General features: G+C 38.9%; 1 protein-coding gene across 16 annotated transcripts in view; it reads left to right on the top strand.

Moving 5' to 3' along the window:
- CCDC88A (coiled-coil domain containing 88A) overlaps positions 1-14,960 on the top strand; it is a 125,422-nt gene that overhangs the window by 88,070 nt on the left and 22,392 nt on the right. For all 16 annotated transcript variants that reach the window (XM_038750955.1, XM_038750954.1, XM_038750953.1 and 13 more), the window contains 6 exons: positions 2,822-2,998; positions 5,552-5,713; positions 8,531-8,808; positions 9,054-9,197; positions 12,974-13,160; positions 13,916-14,061. In XM_038750955.1, the coding sequence (XP_038606883.1) occupies positions 2,822-2,998; positions 5,552-5,713; positions 8,531-8,808; positions 9,054-9,197; positions 12,974-13,160; positions 13,916-14,061 (1,094 nt within the window). The remainder of the gene's footprint in view (positions 1-2,821; positions 2,999-5,551; positions 5,714-8,530; positions 8,809-9,053; positions 9,198-12,973; positions 13,161-13,915; positions 14,062-14,960) is intronic.

Raw genomic sequence — 14,960 nt, 5'->3', positions numbered from 1 at the left:
GGGACCCTCATGTTTTAGGTACCTGTGCATATAGGTAAAGTTATAAACTGTTGGACTAAGTAAACTGGAATCATTGGGGATACTTCCAGGGATACCTGTTATATTTTCTGGAGACAGATTCTTCCTTGAATTACAGTTGAACAGTCCACCCTTTCCCTATCATATTTCCAGTCATTATAAATGCACACACTTAGCACAGTGCTTGGCGTCTGTTAAGGATATAGTAAACACCAGGACGAACCGAACAGAACCTGGGATAAGTGTTTTGAAACGAGTGCACACACTTTTGTATTTCATGTTGAACTGGGTGGAAAGCTGGGATGATTAAAAAAGGGAAAGGTGTAATTTTCCCCAGCAAGATGCCTGGGAAAAGCAATAAAGGGAACCTTGGAAGTGGGGCCTGTGTGAGAAGTGGTTTAAAAAAGGGAGTTGGAGAATTGAAAAACAGTTGATCAAAGTGCAAAGAAAAGAGGACTGGAAGCCAGGGATAATGGGAAAACAGTGAAGAAGGAAAAAAATAGCAATAATGATGAAAAATCAGTAAAAATCAGCTTACCGGAAAAGGTAGACTTTAAAAAGAGGCAGGTTAGGCAAATATATTTTCAAGTGATTCAGTATTTTAAAATGTCTGAGTAATTTTAAAGGACTGATCATAAAGGGCCTACCAGATACCTGGAACATATTTTTGATGTAAGATATAAAGGAATGAGAGCTCACCTATTAGAAGTACAGTTTTTCACAGAAGAAATCGGAAGACGGTCAGATCGCAGAAGACCCTCCTAAAGCACCAGCCACTTTTAAAATTCAAAGCAAATTGCAAATTCCATTCTTCTCTGACAATCTTCCCATTTTTTACCCTTCATTAATTAATCAGTAGTATTTATTGATGACTTACTGCATGCAGAGCACTATACTAAGTGTTTGAGAAGAGTAAAATAGAAGACACTATTCCTGCCTGCAAAGAGCTGTCTAGCAGGGAAAACAAACATAAAGTAATCTACTATTTAGAGGAAGAAATTATCAAATGGAAAGTAAATTCATACGAACAACTGTACAACAGGAAATAAAGCAGAAGTACTGCAGTATAACGGTCATTTTTAGTAGTAGCATTAGGATTGATGTCACCTGGAGTGAAGAAAAAGTAATCAGGGCAAAACCCCTGGAGTATGTGGGATTTCAGAAGCATTTTAAAGGTGGGAAGAGAAATGCACTGGCAAATTTGAAGCAGGGAGTAGGTAAGCCAAGGTAGCTAGTGGGAGAGTGAAGAACGGGGCACAGTAAGTGAGGTGAACTTGGGAGGAATGGAGAATGCAGGCTAGGGTGTAGTTGAAGGGGAGTGGATAAGTATGAAAGGAAAAGCTTTTTGCATGCCTTAAAGCCAACCATCAGGAGTTTCTCTGATTCAAAGATGCGTGGGTAACAACCTTATTAATAACAATCGCAAATTAGTAATCGGATCTTTTAACCTACTCATATTGAAATAATTTTCAATCCCAGGAATTGGAACAGTATGAAAAATAGACAAACTGTTTTTACTGGGGTGGTTCAGATCATTCTTGCCGGGAAAGATTGCTTTCTGTATTCCAATTCCTAATGGAATGAAACGGCACTTTGTACAATACGATGTAAACTACTGGGCTTAATCCAGCGTGGCTCAATGGAAAGAGCGCGGGCTTGGGAGTCAGAGGTCATGGGTTTGAATCCCGGCTCCGCCACTTGTCAGCTGTGTGACCTTGGGCAAGCCACTTAACTTCTTTATGCCTCAGTTACCTCATCTGTAAAATGGGGATTAAGACTGTGAGCCCCCCGTGGGACAGCCTGATCACCTTGTATCCCCCAGCGCTTAGAACAGTGCTTTGCACATAGTAAGTGCTTAACAAATACCATTATTATATTAATCCAGTGTGGGCCTAATGGGCCCTGAAAATGTTAGTACTGAGCCCACCTCAACATTTTAATCTGAAACCTCTGCCAGACTTCAGGTGTTAGAGCGGTGCATCACCCCTCCACTGCTTTCCCGATAACTTACTTAGAAGACTGAGAGTACACTGTGGCATTCGCACTTGAGAATAAGAATTCTGCTTGAGGAAAAACAAAATGAAGTCGATTTCAAATGGAAGTGGCCACTGATGGCCCACCAGAATCCCTGACAAGAAATGCACCTAACATTGTTCCACGCGTCCCACTGGGTACGCAGCATAACTTGGTGAAGTCACATATGCCATTTTGAGGAAGCATGCCAATTTGGCATAACCTTAGAGAATTCCTGTTGAAGGGGGATCTATGAACCTCCTCAATCTTCCAGGATCCTGGCATTTCCCTCCTTGGTCGGCATGAACTCCGGGGCTATTTCCTAGTTGCAGAACTCGGGCGGGAGCTACGGTGGAGGAAGGTTCAGTGTTGAATATTAAAATGCTGCATAAAAAAAGCATTTGGTTCATGTCAGTCCTGGACAGGAGGACAAGATCAACTGAAAACCAGATGAATGGCTGCTCTGGTGCTACCGGAGCAGATTACACTTTGCGTCCAACAATCACATTTGAGCTTGTGACCTTCAGGCGGACCCAAACCACGCAGGGCTGCAGGTGGATTCATATTAGTTCCTGGCTCAATATCCAATCTTGTTTTACCTAGTTTGCAATCCTTGGTTAATTGATTTAGTCCATTAAATACGTATGTTTTGATGACAAGAGAAATGTAACGTTGAAAACAAGTGGTGGGATTCAGTCCAACCAATATTGACGTTTTGTTGACAAGAGAAATGTAACGTTGAAAGCAAGTGGTGGGTTTTTCCATGTAAAACATCTAAATTATGTTTTAGGTGAAAAAGAACTATGAAGCTCTCAAACAAAGGCAAGAGGAGGAGAGGATGGTACAGAGCTCTCCTCCAAGAGTGGGTGAAGAGAATCAGTCTGTTCGTAAATGGGAGAGAGAAAGTCAAGAAACTACAAGAGAACTTTTGAAGGTCAAAGATAGATTAATCGAAGTGGAGAGAAATGTAAGGTTTATATATTTTTTAAAAGAATAATTATATGAGACATTTGTAAATATCAATTACCATGCAAGATATAAATAATCCTATATTGGTCTGTGTATAAGCTGCTCTTGTTTCATCTGTGTGCTCGATGGAATTAATGTATCTGCATTAAGTAATGTCAAAAGGGCAACGCACCGTAAGATTACAAGTTTGTATAATTCGATCCAAAGTAGAAAAAGCTGTTCACTAGCATGAATTAGAAAATAGTAGTGTTCAATGATTGTAAGCAATAGGTCTTTCCTTCTGAAAAACTGCCAGTATTTTCAGTATTTGGAGGGAGGTCAGCATTTAAGAGAAGATAAGGGAAAGCATTGCTAAAACAAAAGCAAGAAGAGACAAGCAAAGGGAAGGATTTTATTGAATTGAGAAAATGGCATAAGAAAAGAGTAAGAGAGAGAGAATAGGATCAGTTAATGGTCCCTTAACTTCCAACAAAAATAGACAATTTTTACAGAGCACAAGACGGAAATGCAAAAAGAACTCTGAGAAGGAGAGTTTTGCACAATGTCACAACACCACAAAAAGGAAGTGAGAGAATATAATGAATAAAATAGAAGCAAGACATTAGAGAAAAAGTATAAAATCAGTCAGTGCATTTGAGCCTCTGCTGTGTACACAACTACTTTCATCACCATCATCATCAATGATATTTATTGAGCGCTTATTATCTACAGAGCACTATACTAAGCACTTGAGAGAGTACAGTACAACACAGTTGGCAGATGCATTTCCTGCCTGCAGTGAGCTTACAGTCTAGAGGGGTGTAAACAGTAATGTTTGGAATAAACATAGGTAATACCAAAGAGGAAAAAAAGGAAGCATTAATTAGCTCCTACTGATGATAAAGTAATAATGCTTATAAGTGTAAAAATAAGTGATCAGTGACACTTGAAGAGAACAGAAGAGGCTAAAAAAGATGGTAGAAAATGAATAAAATGATAATCCTCAAAAGTATCAATAAAAAAGTTGAAAAGGGAAAAGACCTCTACAAAGGGGAGAGATAAAAAGGACAGCTAGAATTTGTAGCCTGTACAAAAAATGAGTATTTCTGCTGATTTTGAAATAGAAATCAGCATGATATAAGTCCTTCATAGGTAGAATTTGGTTTTAGTTAAATATATTTCACTGAGAGAATTCAACAGCAAAAGAGAGATAATTTGATGAGGGTAACCGTTAAACTAGTGTTTGTGCACCTTGTCTAATGGCCCTATACCGCAAAGTATTAGAACGTTAGTGGGGAGTCGTGCTTGTGTGAAAAGAGCAATACAAAATGTATTAATTTCATCAAGTAGCAAATATTCCAAATAGGCTGTTTATATTGGCTATAGAAATCTGTTACTCTGTGTACTTCAATGTGCCCCTTGTTCTGCACACAGTAAGCGCTCAATAAAATACGATTGAATGAATACACATTCTAGAGGGGTGTAAACAGTAAGTTTGGAATAAACATAGGTAATACCAAGGAGGAAAAAAAGGAAGCATTAATGAGCTCCTACTGATGATAAAGTAATAATGCTTATAAGTGTAAAAATAAGTGATCAGTGACACTTGAAGAGAACAGAAGAGGCTAAAAGAGATGGTAGAAAATGAATAAAATGATAATCCTCAAAAGTATCAATAAAAAAGTTGAAAAGGGAAAAGACCTCTACAAAGGGGAGAGATAAAAAGGACAGCTAGAATTTGTAGCCTGTACAAAAAATGAGTATTTCTGCTGATTTTGAAATAGAAATCAGCATGATATAAGTCCTTCATAGGTAGAATTTGGTTTTAGTTAAATATATTTCACTGAGAGAATTCAACAGCAAAAGAGAGATAATTTGATGAGGGTAACTGTTAAACTAGTGTTTGTGCACCTTGTCAAATGGCCCTACACCGCAAAGTATTAGAACGTTAGTGGGGAGTCGTGCTTGTGTGAAAAGAACAATGCAAAATGTATTAATTTCATCAAGTAGCAAATATTCCAAATAGGCTGTTTATATTGGCTATAGAAATCTGTTACTCTGTGTACTTCAATGTGCCCCTTGTTCTGCACACAGTAAGCGCTCAATAAAATACGATTGAATGAATACACATTTGGTGACCCTCTTTGTATCACTGATGCAGCAAAATCTAAGTACTAATCCTTTCTTTACCTATCCATTGAACATATTGAGAAGAGAGCTTTAGAATGGAGAGGAGGGTGGTCTTTTTTCTATTTTTAGCTATTGGGAGAAAACCCAGATGCAATAGGCATATAGATATAGAAGTGACATTACCATCTGCTGTGTACAGAGCGTTGTACTAAGTGCCTGGGAGAGTACAATAAAACAGTATAGCAGAGTTGGTGGACATGTTCCGTGCCCACAACTAGCTTACAGTGTAGAGGATGAAGGTGAATACTTAACATCATCCGTTTTTATCCTAAAGATGAAGTCCCGAAACCTTGTGTCTGATAGAACAATAACAGAACACGCGTACAGCTTACGTTTTTAATATTTGCTTTGGGTCTTTTGTTTTCTTTTGTTTTTCATAAAGAATGCTACCCTGCAGGCAGAGAAGCAAGCATTGAAAACTCAGTTGAAGCAACTCGAGACCCAGAATAATAATCTTCAGGCTCAGATTCTGGCACTTCAGAGACAGACTGTGTCCTTGCAGGAGCAAAATACCACCCTACAGACTCAGAATGCCAAACTTCAGGTTGTCTTTATATATTGTATTTTTTTCTGTGTTACCAACTTTTCCCAAATTCACCAGTCAGTCATGTAGTAGTCAAGCTACTACAAAGCTGGAATTGAAATAATGCCATGTCAACTGTGCAGCAAGACTTCCAAGACTATAATTTGCATTGTTGACAGGTTACTGTACTAAAGAGATTTAGTGATTTCTAGATTTTATGAACTTCAAGTAATAACCTAAATGTAGCAGTAATGGAGGGTTGTTGTTTTTTGTAGTGACCGTCACTTTTTGATAAATTGATCATTGCTTGATTCGATGCACCATTTCACTAGCACTGTTGTAAGAACAGTACATCATAAAATGGCCCCCAAACAATTCAGATGACTGGATTTCAGGGTCCCTGATCATGAAAGAACTGAGGACATTTTTAGCCGGTGCCCATCCGACTGATTGGAAGAGAATGCCGAAATTAAAGATGGCCTTTACAGCAAAGCAAGCAATATTTCATTAACACCTTATCACAACTCATGACTCACCGAAGGGATAGCAGAGCACATAGCGGATGCTCAATAAATACTACTGGCTGATTGAAACGTGAAACACCACGGTCAGACTGGCAGTACTGATGTGCAAGTGGTGGGTTTCCAGAAGCAAACAGACCCAAAGCTGTTTAGCCCAAAACCAAACATAGGTTTTTAATCTTGGGTTGTACATGTGGCCACCTGAACAGCCCCCCTGAGCAAGTCCCCACTCTATGGATAATGGCTCAGCTCTGGATCTGATTTTTACCTGCCGAGACCTATAAATTTAGAAACACCGTATGCTGATGAGAATATTCTAGACATTCTCCTCTGAGAAGCAGCACGGCTTAGTGGATAGAGTATGGGCCTGGGACTCAAAAAGATGTGGGTTCTAACCGCAGCTCTGCCACTGTCTGCTGTGTGACCTTGGGCAAGTCACTTTACTTCTCTGTGCCTCAGTTATCTGTAAAATCGGGATAAGAATGTGAGCCCCATGTGGGACAGGGACTGTGTGCAACCTGATTAACTGATTAACTCTCCCCCTCGTCCCCCTCTCCATCCCCCCCATCTTACCTCCTTCCCTTCCCCACAGCACCTGTATATATGTATATATGTTTGTACATATTTATTACTCTATTTTACTTGTATATATCTATCCTATTTATTTTATTTTGTTAGTATGTTTGGTTTTGTTCTCTGTCTCCCCCTTTTAGACCGTGAGCCCACTGTTGGGTAGGGACTGTCTCTATATGTTGCCAATTTGTACTTCCCAAGCGCTTAGTACAGTGCTCTGCACATAGTAAGCGCTCAATACGATTGGTGATGATGATTAACTTGTAACTACCCCAAGGCTTAGAACAGTGCTTGGCACATAGTAAGTGCTTAACAAGTACCGTTATTATTATTGTTGTTATTATCTTCAACATATGGCACATTGGGAAGTATCACAGGAATTTAAAAACAGCATTATTATTGTAATCGAGATGACAGATGAGAAAATGATGACAAATTGCAGTGGTCATCTGTCAGCAGGTTCTAACCAGAGTTCTCATTATTAGTTAGGCAATTCAAGAATCAGGGTGTGTCTTTATATACAATAACCAGAGTTCAACAGATGCAACCTTTCCTTACCTTGTCATATAGAGGAAACATAAATCCCACAGCTTACTGACCGAATGGGGATATGATCAGCAATGCAATGTCAGAATTGAAGGGACTTTATTTGACCCTTCCCTCATTCCCCAGTGGTATATGGTAAAGTTGTATAATAGGGCAAGTTTTGTTCAAGTTATTCTACCCAGCCATCTTTGCTGATCTGACAAGGCAGCTGGTGTTCAAATATGACTCTGCTCCTCTGGGAAACTCTTCCATCTCAATAAACTAAAATTCTGTGAATCAGTCATCAGAAGTGACTGTTCTCTAAAAGCAGATACCCTGAGAGGCTATTGGTGAATGTCAACAACCTTGCAGGATCAGCCAAACACTGTGGCCTGACAGAAAGGCTGAAGTTGTCAGCACTTGCACCAACAAATCCTTTGCACAGCCAAACGTCGAACGTAGAGCTGAATGTTATAACTGAGTTCTGCCATCTGGTGATATTATGCACACCTTTACATGGGGAGACAAACAAATGAGGCTAGAGCAACAGTTTATTTTCACCAGGTATTATTCAAGCTCTCCCATCATCAGTCCCTTCTTTTTACTCCTGGATCCCCATCATCTTCTTCAAGGAAGAGAATCAAACCCTTAGACCAGCTCCATCATTTTTCATTGACATAATTATATACTACCTAGTAATATTTAACAAACCATAACTTAGACTTTAATGATACCCAGGTGATTCTATACTTTGTTCCTCGAAGTGCTAAACACTCAGTCTAGCATTGCAAATGCATCTTTATGGGAGTATAAACTTCTTCACTTTTACCTCCCCACCCACCCCAAGCAAGAAACCCAAACCAACGCAGAACCTTTCTTTGCTTTTAAACTTTATTCCAATAAAGAGACTTTGGGGTAGGCTATGACTAAAATATAGACTTTCAATAGTAATTTTTTTTTACAAGATTATAGTAATTGAAAACAGAACTATATGGATTTGTGTCTGGCTAAGTGAAAAGGTTATAATTGTATTATTGTGTAGTATACTATAATATACTATATATTCTATGTAGAGTAATGCCACAATGTAGCAATCATAATATACTGTAACATAGTGTACAATAGCATTGTGAGTAGTATTGTATTCTTTTCATTATTTTAGACTAAGCTAATGTAAATATTGCTCTTTAATAAATAATAATAATATGCATTGTTATAGGTTGAAAATTCTACTCTTAATTCTCAAAGCACTTCACTAATGAACCAGAATGCACAACTACTTATACAGCAGTCTTCCTTAGAAAATGAAAATGAAACTATAATCAAGGAACGAGAGGAGCTGAAATTGCTTTATGAATCACTCGTCAAAGATCATGAAAAATTGGAACATCTTCACGAACGCCAAGCTTCTGAGTATGAATCTCTTATTGCCAAGCACGGAAGCCTGAAATCTGCCCACAGAAACCTTGAGGTGGAGCATAAAGACCTTGAAGATCGGTAATTTGCATTATTCCCAGTATATTAATCTTAAAACTTCCTGCCTATCTTAATCGAAATGCCATATGTTGAATTTACAGAAGGTATATATATAATTACTGTGGTAAACAATAAATAATATTAACTAGTTAACTAATATTGTGTTTATTAGTACCTGTTGACAAATCTGAAATGTTTAGTTCATTTTCCTTGTGTTACAAAGGCATTAAGCAAACTTTCTCATTTTATTTGTAATATCTTTTCAGTTACAATCAGTTGCTGAAACAAAAGGGACAGCTGGAAGAGTTGGAAAAAATGGTCAAAGTGGAACAAGAGAAAATGCTTCAGGAAAATAAAAAACATGAAACTGTAGCTGCAGATTACAAAAAACTTTGTGGTGAAAATGATAGGTAATTTATCTAGTTTCTCTTCTTCTGAAGTGTTGATTTCTAATAATCTACATGTTCTTGTGGTCCTTATTCAGCACTACTGATGATGTTAATACCGGACTTCTTATGCTTATCAATTGATTGTTTTTCATTGCAGCTAAACACTGAAACAGACTACTGAGGGTAATTGTGGAATCTCCATCCCCAAAATTTGCTTTAGATGGTAGGCATTTGCCTTCATAGTGGCAGGGGCTAGACCTGGTCATTTCGGAGGTTCTTTAAAGTTCCGTGATTCACTTTTTTGTGGCCTTGTCTGTGAGGACAGAGATTGGTCAGTGTGTGGCATGTGAGAGATTTTCGTGGACCATTCTGGGCTTTACCATAGGGCATCTAAATTCCTTACGTCAATTGTTAATCCAGTTGTTGTGTAATAATAATTATGAATATTATTATTATTATGGTATTTGTTAAGCTCTGACTATGGGTCAAGCACTGTTCTAAGTACGGGGGTAGATGCAGATCAGTCAGGTCCCCACATGGGGCTCACAGACTAACTAGAAAAGGGAACAGGTATTTAATCCTGTAAAATGTAAGATTATCATTCAGTGGCATTTATTGAGTGTTTACTTTGTGCAGAGCACTATGCTAAGCTCTTGGGAGAGTCCCAGACTGAGCCCCTTCCTTCCTCTCCCCCTCGTCCCCCTCTCCACCCCCCCCCCATTTTACCTCCTTCCCTTCCCCACAGCACCTGTATATATGTATATATGTTTGTACATATTTATGACTCTATTTATTTATTTATTTTACTTGTACATACCTATTCTATTTTATTTTGTTAGTATGTTTGGTTTTGTTCTCTGTCTCCCCCTTTTAGACTGTGAGCCCACTGTTGGGTAGGGACTGTCTCTATATGTTGCCAATTTGTACTTCCCAAGTGCTTAGTACAGTTCTCTGCACATAGTAAGCGCTCAATAAATACGATTGATGATGATGATGATACAGTACAGCACAGCTGATAATAATAATAATGGCATTTATTAAGCGCTTACTATGTGCAAAGCACTGTTCTAAGCGCTGGGGAGGTTACAAGGTGATCAGGTTGTCCCACAGGGGGCCTACAAGTCTTAATCCCCATTTTACAGATGATATAACTGAGGCACAGAGAAGTGAAGTGACTTGCCCAAAGTCACACAGTTGACAATTGGCGGAGCCGGGATTTGAACCCATGAACTCAGACTCCAGAGCCCGGGCTCTTTCCGCTGAGCCACGCTGCTTCCCCTGATAGACGTGTACCCTGCTTACAAGGAGCTTACAGTCTAGAGGGGGAGATGGAGTTATGGTGACGAACATAAGTACTGTGGGGCTGATCTAAGTGCATAGGTGACAAAGAGGAGAGAGGGAATAAGGAAAATGAGGGCTGAGTCGGGAAAGGCCTCTTGGAGGAGCTGTGATTTTAATAAGGTTTTAAAGGTGGGGAGAGTGGAATAATTTGAATCAATCAGTCGTATTTATTGAGCGCTTACTGTGTGCAGAACACTGTACTAAGCACTTGGGAAGTACAAGTTGGCAACATATAGAGAGAGTCCCTACCCAACAGTGGGCTCACAGTCTAAAAGGGGGAGAGAAAACACATGTTGGCATGTGGTGAGGCAGAGTACACAAGAAAGAAGGAATGGGTCCAATTTAAAAAAATGGAACAGAGGGAGGGAGGATAGTGGCTGAATGCGTCTATTGTTGGTGTAAGTTAAAAAAAAAATTCAAGGCTACAACTTAGGTCTTAATTATCTGGATAGTTGTCTGAACTCTCATTTCCAAGCCTAGCTTTTAATTGCATATGGAACCCAATTTACTCCCACCCAGAGAAAGAGAAAAGGCTGTTGAAAGCCTCTGGAGACACCCAGTTCCATGCATTTAAATAGGTATGGGAGACTTCTGTCTGTATTGGCGCCTAGTCAACAAAATCAGACTTGCATACTGTTTTGATATCAGGGCTGTACTCAGTGTATGGGTAAGGGAAATAGGGATGCAAATCTGTGACACATCATCACCCATGAACAGCTGTAAAGGCTCCAGGGAATTTAGAAATATACAATGATAACCTACTGGTAGGGAATAAGGTAATAGCCTCCATGCGTGCTGGGCAGTATGGCCTCTGAAGTCTAGCGTAAGTCTACTCTACTTTTCAATGACAGGATCTGCAGGCCATGCCCTGGTCTCCATGCAGGGCTCGTCACTATCTTGTCAAATAGGGAGAGTGAGAAGAGGCTGAGAAGGGTTAGTAATTGGGTTTAGTAGTTATTCATTCAGTCAATCCATGGTATTTATTGATTGAATAAATAGTGGCCTGGGAGTAAGAAGGACCTGGGTTCTAATCCCCTCTCTGCCTCATGTCTGCTATCGGACCTTGGGAAAGTCATTTCACTTCTCTGGGCCTCAGGTTCCTCATCTGTACCTCATCAGGTACCTCAGACTGAGCCCCTTCCTTCCTCTCCCCCTCGTCCCCCTCTCCATCCCCCCCATCTTACCTCCTTCCCCTCCCCACAGCACCTGTATATATGTATATATGTTTGTACATATTTATTACTCTATTTTATTTGTACATATCTATTCTATTTATTTTATTTTGTTAGTATGTTTGGTTTTGTTCTCTGTCTCCCCCTTCTAGACTGTGAGCCCACTGTTGGGTAGGGACTGTCTCTATGTGTTGCCAATTTGTACTTCCCAAGCGCTTAGTACAGTGCTCTGCACATAGTAAGCGCTCAATAAATGCGATTGATGATGATGATGATGATCTGTAAAATGGGGATTAAGACTGTGCCCAGCCCAGTTACCTTGTATCTACCCCAGGGCTTAGTACAGTGCCTGGCACATAGTAAGTGCTTAACAAATACCACAATTATTATTATTATTATGTTGTAAGAGAGAAGCAGCGTGGCTCAGTGGAAAGAGCCCGGGCTTTGGAGTCAGAGGTCATGGGTTTGAATCCTGGCTCCGCCACATGTCTGCTGTGTGACCTTGGGCAAGTCACTTAACTTCTCTGAGCCTCAGTTACCTCATCTGTAAAATGGGGATTAAGACTGTGAGCCCCACGTGGGACAACCTGATCACTTTGTATCCCCCCCAGCGCTTAGAACAGTGCTTTGCACATAGTAAGCGCTTAACAAATGCCAACATTATTATTATTATTATTATTATTGTTAAGAGAGAACTCATCTTTGAGTTGCCAACTCTTCCTTGATTTAATTTGTGGGATTTGCTTTGGTTTTTTAAATCCTGTGATTTTTGTGTATTTTATGTGCTCATCTCTTTTGCCTTTTAAATGTTTCCCCCATTTTTTTTCCAAATCATTACTTTCCACAAAAACATTTGTTGCCTCTATGATGAAATCTTGGAACAGTGCTCAGCGCTTAGAACAGTGCCCTGCACATAGTAAGCGCTTAACAAATGCCATTAAAAAAAATCTTGCATGCTTGTCCATCTTTTTCAGAAGATCCAAGATAAAAGATATATATCTTCAGTAGAAAGAAAATTGCTTACATATAATTTAAATCCTTTAGTGGTGTCTTCTCTGCATTCTTATCCTCATGTTTTTGAAAATTTGATTGTAAAGATACCTTTATTTAGAAAAATAGAGGTTTTTAGGTAGTGCGTTTTAATTGTCAAAGTAAGCAGTTTGCACTCGTGGTATGCATGTGAACACAAAGTGGAACTATGGAATTTGTAAACTTCAGAGAAAACTTTGCTTACCAGTGAAAATTTTGTTTCTGTAACTGTATTACCATGCTAATTTCTTGTAGGCTGAATCACACTTATAGTCAGCTACTGAAAGATACTGAAGCTCTCCAAACGGACCATAAGAATTTGAAGAGCCTATTAAATAATTCCAAACTGGAGCAAACCAGATTAGAAGCTGAATTTTCTAAATTAAAGGAACAGTACCAACAATTGGATATTACATCCACAAAATTGAATAATCAGTGTGAGGTAAGATTTAGTCTAATTTCACTTAATTCATAAAAACCGTATTTTTTTAGAAGTGCCAAGATGTACCTATAAATTAAGACCCATTTTTTAAAACAGTAAAGATGTGGGCATCAAGATTTTATATGCCACGTTTGCACTGTTCCGTATTTTGCTGCTTTTGTCTTTGTTTACTATAAAGAATGAATTATTTTCAATTTAGGGAGGGAATTTCTCTCCCAGACTTCATTTGACTATGGTTTGAAAATATAAACAGTTTTTCCAGGGTGAAAAAGTAGCTACAAGAGGTATCTAAATGGGGAGAATTACAAATGGCAAATGGGGGCAATTATAATAAATCCTCACAGCTACTTCCAAAATGTAAAAGGCTTCATTTTTGTATGAATGGAAAAAATAGTTCTTGGAGCGTAGTTTAACCAAGGCTCTGATCTACTGTTTATAATAAATGATTTGGTTAAAGTAACATGTTGTGACGTTGAGAAAACAGTAGAGGTTTGTTAATAGAACTTATTCAAATTAAAAAAGGTAGCTTCCACATAGCAAAAGTCATTTATTAACTTTTATTTTCCCCAGTTTTTTATTACAGTAAAGATGTGTATATATCTATGTATATATCTCTGTAACTACTTGAGTAGGTAGTTCTACAGCACTGGAGACAGACATCAGTGCCCTATGGTCCCAGATTGTATTAGTTGTTTCCTACCTTGTTCCGTTTCAAATGTGAATGCTAATTTTATATAAATGTTACTTTTTAACAGTTGCTTAGTCAGCTTAAAGGAAACTTAGAAGAAGAAAACCGGCACCTGCTGGATCAAATTCAGACATTAATGCTACAAAATAGAACACTATTGGAACAAAATATGGAAAGCAAGGACCTATTCCACGTTGAACAAAGACAGTATATGTAGGTACCAAATTAAAATGTATTACCTGTTACCAGAGTGCCCTTGAACTCAGCCTTATATTGAGGGGAAGAGAAGCAACAACAGTAAACTATTTGGGCTCTCACCTAAACTGTTCTCGCTGAAGAAAGGGCAAGTGATGAGGAGATACCAAAATGTAAACTCCCGTGGATAGTGATTGTATCTTCTGACTCTGTTATTTGGAAATCTCCCAAATTCTTTGTTCAATACTGGTGACTGTGGGCAGGACCGCGTCTGTTTGTTGTTATATCGTACTCTCCCAAGCTGCTGTTCTTTGTATACAGTAAGCGCTCAATAAATACGATTGAGTTAAAGAAGGAATGGAGAATGATTGGGGTGACCTTTTCTCTTTCAGACATAGCTGCCTAAAAGAGAATCTTTACACAATCCTCAGAATAACTTCCCTTCATGGGACCCTAAAAATAATGCTGTTGATAATATTTCACAACCTCCTACGGAAAGTGCTCTTCTAAGATTAGGAGCTATACCTTTGGTATATTTTGGGTGGATTTGAGTCAAGGTTATAATGATGGTATTTGTTAAAGCGCTTTCTATGTGTCAAGCACTATTCTAAGCACTGGGGTAGATAGAAGCTAATCAAGATGGACACAGTCCCTGCCCCACAAGGGGCTCACAGTCTTAATCTCCATTTTACAGCTGGAGTAACTGAGGCATGGAGAAATTAAGTGACTTGCCCAAGGTAACACAGCAGACAGGTGGGAAGGCTGGGATTAGAACCCAGGTCCTTCTGACTCCGAGGCCTGTGCTCTATCTACTAGGCTATCCTGCTTCCCTAGGTAAATTGTATTACAAAATAATACAGTCTGCTATTGTAGAGAGGTAAAATACACCAGTTCTAAAGTTTCACCTCGTTTTGTTG

Source organism: Tachyglossus aculeatus, chromosome 9 (assembly GCF_015852505.1).
Source record: "Tachyglossus aculeatus isolate mTacAcu1 chromosome 9, mTacAcu1.pri, whole genome shotgun sequence".
Lineage (NCBI taxonomy): Eukaryota > Metazoa > Chordata > Mammalia > Monotremata > Tachyglossidae > Tachyglossus > Tachyglossus aculeatus.
Note: the sequence above shows the minus strand (reverse complement) of the source record. Positions and strands in the feature narration are given on the sequence as shown.